At 36.1% G+C, this 7,107-nt stretch overlaps 1 protein-coding gene across 1 annotated transcript; it reads left to right on the top strand.

The window, feature by feature from the left end:
• The first annotated feature begins 5,244 nt into the window (after positions 1 to 5,244).
• On the top strand, positions 5,245 to 5,754 carry LOC140431904 (uncharacterized). Its single transcript, XM_072519772.1, has one exon. The coding sequence runs from the start codon at positions 5,245 to 5,247 to the stop codon at positions 5,752 to 5,754; it is 510 nt and encodes a 169-aa protein (XP_072375873.1).
• Positions 5,755 to 7,107: the final 1,353 nt, after the last annotated feature.

The following is a 7,107-nucleotide window of genomic DNA, read 5'->3' as shown; positions in this document are numbered from 1 at the left end:
GTAAACTGCCTGACAAAACTACAATAATGCTAAAACAAAGAAGGGAAATGAAAGTAAGTAGCAACATACAGAAAATACAATACACAGAACTTTGTAAGACAATAAGGAGAAGTATTAAGGAATACATAAGAAAATACAATAAAAGACTGATAGATAATGAAATCAAAAACAGGAAAAAATACAAGAAAACAAGAAAACAAGAAAAGCATTTGCCAACGATTTCTGCATCTATACAGAAAACAAAAAATATGAAACCTGTATGCAAAGCCTTAGCAAAGTATGTGAATCCCTTTTTTTATGGTTCTTAGAGAATGGTCTTAATTTATCTATAGAAAAATCAGTAGTATCTATCTTCACAAGACATAACATTTCTACAAATGAAAATATCATTCTGAACGATCAATGTTTTAAGCTTCAAAATCATGTCAAATATCTAGACCTTATTTTGGATAAGAAGTTAACTTGGAGACAACACATAGAGTACATGCTTGATAGATGTAACAAAGGCAGCAATTTCCTCAGAATGACAACTAAAACGTGGTGGGGTTGCGATGTAGAAACATCCTTGTTGTTTTATCGCGCATATATTCGATCTATTCTAGATTACGGTGCTACTCTTTATGGTTCCGCCTCTAAGAACCTTTTAAGAAAAATCGACACGTTTCAAAATTCTATTATGAGGGTATGTTTGGGTGCTATGAGATCAACCCCTATACAACCCTTATATGTTGAAGCCGCTGAGCTACCCCTGGAAAATAGAAGAAATTTTTTAAGTGAAAAAAGCCTTCTTAAAATTCTATGTACTAACTCCCAGTTATTTTCAAGCGTCCGTCAACTTAACGAGTCAGATCTTACAAACAAATATTGGGAGAAAAAACCTTCCCCGCCTTTATGCATGGCATTACAGAATAATCCTATTTTTTTCAAGAAATTGGACACGGTTGACAAAAGCTTAGACTACTATTCTTTATTCCACAGAACTCAGGTTATAATACCCACTTATAGTGAGAACACCATTATGAGTAGCAATCTTCTAATATCTCTACTGCAGGATTATAGGAAAGCCACAGTAATATACACAGACGCATCAAAAACAACAGAAGGGACTGGATGCGCATACTTTTTACCTGCTACAAACGTAGAATTCAAGTATAAACTACCATATGAATTTTCAATCTCTTCAGCGGAATCAATAGCTATACTTGAAGCTCTAAAATATGTTAAAAACACCTGTAATAGACATATCTTAATTCTGTCAGATTGCCTTTCAGTTTTGCAGAGCATAAAAAACATTGAATTACCCTCAACATTTAGCAACCCCTACATATTTGAAATAAAAGACCGATTGTATCATTTATCATCGACTGGAGTCAACATATAATTTATTTGGGTCAAAGCACATATTGGTCTCATACACAATGAATATGTAGATCACTTGGCTAAAATGAGTGTAACAACTGGCTCTACGTTGAAATATATGCTTAACACATCAGATGTTACTACGATTTTCAAAAAAAATCAGCAACTTATATGGAAAGAGCAATGGAAGCATTACTGTTCTACAAACCATAAAAGGTATACCTCTTTACAACCAACTCTACTTCAAACAACCTGGTTTCAGAATTTCAAAGCTCCTCGTAAATATATTACTACTATAAATCGAATACGCTTTGGACATGCATGCTACCCATGCCATTTATTTAAAATTAAAGTCATCGATGATGATAGTTGCAAACATTGCGGCAAGCTAGGTGACCTCGATCACATCTTCTTTGAATGTCCTAAATTTATTCAGCATTCAAACTCCCTGTATACAAAATTAACTAAATGCAATACATACGCTCCATATAATATACAGTCCTTGTTAGCCATAGGTTCTGTAACAATATATAATTTAATTATAGAATTTTTGTCAGACACATGCATAGCTTTATAAATCTGGTACTCGTTCATGAAAATTTTCATGAGCGTGTACAGGGTTAGACTTGTACCCTTTGTTTATCCTATATTATAACAATACCTTATCCGTGGTCCAGTATTGTTTGTCTGTTAAAATAAATGTCTTGACGGGCCCCTAGACGAGAAGCGAGTGTCCTTGTATTTTCCTTCGACGTGTTCTTCTATTAATTATTCGTCTATTTCGTTTTAGGGATATCGCTGTGCATTTGTCTGAGAGAAATAATCTGTACTTATCTGTGTATACTTTTTTAAGGAATATATTATAACCTTTCGAGACTGGCTGAATGACGAAAGTCAATGCCACAAAAAAAATGAAATAATACAACTCGTAACTAAATTCTACAGCCAACTATACAAAGCTCTTGACACACTTGAAGAATGAAGAAGAAGTCAGTAACCAAGAAGATGTACCAGAAGTATTTCCGGAAGAAGTAGAATCGACATTGCAAAAATGAAAAGCGGTAAAGCAGCTGGAATAGATTGTATAACAGTGAAACTGCTTAAATACGCTGGCAAAAAACCTATAAAATCTTAGCAGGCATATTTACGAACTGCCTAAGATCAAGATGCATACTAGACCACTGGAATACAGCAAACATAATTCTCATTCATAAGAAATGTAGCAAAGAGGATATCAAAAGCTACAGACCTATAACTACTACCATTCGTATACAAGATATTTACAAAGATTATTAACAACAGATTAACAAACGTGTAGCGACAAGATAATTAAATTAAAAAAAAATTGTGTTGATAATTTTTCGATTGTTCTAACAACCATTCAAATTTCGTCATTTTGTGTCATGTGGAACAATTTCACCCAATCATGTCAACATTAGACTGATAATTGCATTCAGTGCAATTTTCAATCCCTATGACAACACGATCGAGTTTTACAACTTTATCCAAATAAATTTCAAAATGTCACGTTTAAAATTTAACTTAAATTTTAATAATTGTACTTTCACTAACTGTACTTTTAATAAATAAATGTTTCGTTATGTTGAGTTATGATTTTTTTTTTTTTTGAAAAATTATCCGCCGAATATCCCTCGGACATTGATGAATGCCTCATAATTTCATGACAAATTTCTCAAGCTCGTTGCTTGGTAACAGCACTCAGCCTTCGGCTTCGTGCTGTTACCAAGGAACGAGCTTTCGATTGTCATGAAATTATCTCGTCTGTTATCAATATCCTAGGGATATTACTACTGATAATATACTTTTGCCGGTTAAAACAGTGAATCCGAATCAGTGAAAATGCCAGATAGTGCCAATAATAGTGCTACAGGAGTGGATCGCATAACAGTGAAAATCCCACCGTTCTGGGCCAGCGATATCTAAATATGGTTCCTGCAAGTAGAAAACTAATTTTCACTAGCAATCATTACAAGTGACGCAACAAAATTCAATTATATAGTTGCTAATCTAGAAACGGCATACATATACGAAGTGAGAGACATCATTGTATCACCACCAGCTACAGACAGGTATGTAAAGTTAAAAACAGAATTAATGAAGAGACTCAGTGCATCACAACAACAAAAAATTAAAAGACTACTCAAGCATGAGGAATTGGGCGATCGAAGACCTTCTCAATTTTTACGACATTTACATTTTTTAGCAGGCACAACGGTACCAGATAATATTATAAGAGCTCTGTGGTTAGATAGACTGCCATCTTCTACACAGGCTGTTTTAGCTACCCAATAAAACGCTGATTTAGACACAGTTGCCGAGCTAGCAGATACAGTTTTCGCAGCCGTAGCTCCTAGAACACAAATTTCGGAAACGGCCACTGCTCTTGAAAGCATCGTCGGAAAATTAACAGCCGAATTAGCTGAAATGAAAATTCAGCTAGCTAACATTGCAACTGCTCAACTTCAAACTAATACATACCGTCGTAAGCGCAGCACCTAAAGAGGAAGACCATACCATAGAAACATAGGCCACAGCAGGGAACATAATAGTGACATATGTTGGTATCACCACCGTTTTGGTGATAGTGCTCAAAAGTGCACACCTCCTTGCAAGCATCAGGAAACAACACTTGCAATCGATAAGTGCGGCATCCGATCCAAGCTCAAAGTCTCGCCGCCTTTTCGTAACAGACTTTGAAACTAAAAAACAATTTTTAATAGACACCGGTGCAGATCTGTGCGTATTTCACAGAAATATGTACGGGGCGCGAGCGAAAAGACTACATATGAACTATACGCGGCCACTGACACTGTGTCGCAACATATGGTTAACTATAATAGGAGCTGATTTTTTATCACATTTCGCTCTCCTATAAGACATTGCCAACCAGTGCTCAATAGACAGTACTACAACTCTTCGAACGAAGAGACTCCTTAAAGATTGTTTCGATAGCAGCGTAAAGACAATCGCGGAAGTCTCGTTACCATATGCTGTTAGCTCAGTTTCCGGAAATCATGCGACTCGCCGGTATTCTAAACGACATTCAACATCAAACCAAGCACCACATAGATACAATTGCAATGGGCTAAAAAAATTTGAAAATCTTCTGCGACTATGCATTATAAGACCATCAAAAAGTAACTGGTCTACACCACTACATATCGTCCCATAGAAAGGTGAGGATTGGAGACCCTGCGGAAATTATCGACGTCTAAACCAAAGGTCTATTTCAGATCGATATCCAATTCCACACATCGAAAACTTTGGCAGGCTCTAGCTGATAAAATCATTTTCTCTACAATAGATTTAGTTAGAGCATACAACCAGATACCAGTAGCCACCGAAGATATACCAAAAACTTCCGATACCACACCATTTGGGCTATACGAATATTTATATATGCCTTTTGGTTTAAGAAACGCAGGATAGACCTTTCAGCATTTTATAGATGAAATTTTACGTGGTCTTGATTTTGCCTACGCCTACATCGATGATATTCTCATTGCATCAGAATCCGAAGAGCAGCATATATCGCATTAAGAAGAAATTTTCAAAAGACTTAAGCAATTTGGCGTTGTGATTAATCCAGCAGTGTTAGTTTGGCAAAACCGAGACTACATTTTTGCGATATATAGTATCAGAAGCAGGACTCAAACCTCCCCAAGAAAAAGTAGCACTGAGCCACCCTGTAAACGATGTTGATATCTCCATAACTTGTTATGCTTCCCACTTTTGTGCTGGAGCTGTATTACAACAAAAAACGAATACAGGTAGGAAACCTTTAGCTTTCTTTTCCAAAAAATTCTCACCCAGTGAAAAGAAATATATTGCGTACGACAGAGAATTATTGGTTATTTTAGACATATGATAGAAGGCAAAGACATAATAATATACACTGATCACACACTAATCACCTTTGCCTCTACAGAGAAGCTAGACAAATGCAGTCCCAGACAATTTCAATATTTAGATTTTATAGGACAGTTTTGCACGAACATTCAGCACATCTCTGGATTAACAAATATTGTAGCAGACGCACTATCCCGAGTCGATAGAATCAAGAACGATATCGACATCATGGACTTAGCTCTCGTACAAGAACCCGATCCAGAACTAAAAACGTACTTAAGAGAGAAAACATCGTTGCAATTAAAGAAAATACGGTTTCCAGAACAAAACGTTAGTTTGTACTGTGACGTAGCAACATCTACAGCCAGACCATTTGTACCGAAACCACTCCGAATGGCAATTTTTAGCACCATGCATAATCTAGCACATCCTGGAATCAACAGTTCTGTGAAGATGATCATACAGCGATATGTTTGGCCTTCAATCAAATCAGATGTAAGGAAATGGACTCGAGCGTGTCTATAGTACCAAAAGTCAAAAATATCGCGCCACATTGTTTCACCGACTGGAAGTTTTCTACCACCTTCCAGTCGATTTACTGTTTAACATGTGTTGACCGTTTCACGCGTTGGCCGGAAGCTTTCCCAATGCCCAATTAAGAAGCAGATACAGCAGCCAGAACATTTTTTCTGGTTGGATAGCTCGTTTTGGCACTCCCAAGCGTATCACAATAGATCAAGGTCGACAATTCGAATTACATCTCTTTAAATCAATCTGCAAATTAACTGGAACTATCCATTTAAGAGCAACCGCCAATTACCCTCAAGCAAATGGCATAGTGGAAATATTTCATCAATAATTAAAAGTGTCAATTCGATGCCTTGAAAACATTCGACGGAACGAAAGCCTACCTTCAGTGTTACTGGGCATACGAGCAGCGTGGAGAGAAGATTTAGGTACTTCAGCCAACGAACTCGTTTATGAAGAACCATTGTGTTTGCTCGGTGAATTATTGTTTTCGTCGCAAAGAAACACCGACGACATTACTCACATTTATTTAAAGACACTTCCAAACCATTTCGAAAATCTTCGTCCTAAGCAACCGTCACAATATGGGTCCAAAAGCACTTTTATTTTCAAAGAGATGAAAACCCCCACTCACGTGTTTGTCCACCGTGACACAATCAAAAACGGTTAGATAACCCATATCACGGACCTTTTCCAGTAGTTAAACGAGGAGACAAAACATTTGTCGTATGTGTAAACGAAAAAGGAGTAACAATTTCTATCAATAGATTGAAACCTGCTTATGAGTTCAACGTAAATCAAGAACCAGAGAAAATAACAGTGTCCAGAGAAACAAACACCTAGAACAATTTTGAGAACAGCAGACCCAAGATTATGGAAAGTTATCAAGCAAGTGCCAGTTCAAATCATTTTTTTTTTCAGTTAAAATATTTTTTTTTAAGTGTAACATTTTTTTTTCGGTGTAATTTTTTTTCTCGTGTAAACAGTCTTTTACTGATATACCTATTCAATTTTCATTGTAACTATGTATGTATTATCCATATTTCTCGAAGGGGGGTGTTGTAGCAACAAGCTAATTACGAATAATTATAAATTTTCTATTCAAAAATTAAATAACAAAATCTATTAAAATTTACATTTTCTCAGTTGGTAATACTTATACAAAAATATTTCTTCTTTAACCTTACTGACGTTGCATTTTTCATGTAGGGAAACGAAATATTATATTGTAAGCAATGATAAGCAGGAAGCAACAGCCTGCTCGACAGTTACGGATAAGTAACATACTAATTGACCATGTAGAATCTTATGTGTACCTTGGCACCAACGTAAATGCAAAATGGGAACAGG

This window comes from Diabrotica undecimpunctata, unplaced genomic scaffold (assembly GCF_040954645.1).
Source record: "Diabrotica undecimpunctata isolate CICGRU unplaced genomic scaffold, icDiaUnde3 ctg00002235.1, whole genome shotgun sequence".
Taxonomy (NCBI): domain Eukaryota; kingdom Metazoa; phylum Arthropoda; class Insecta; order Coleoptera; family Chrysomelidae; genus Diabrotica; species Diabrotica undecimpunctata.
Note: the sequence above shows the minus strand (reverse complement) of the source record. Positions and strands in the feature narration are given on the sequence as shown.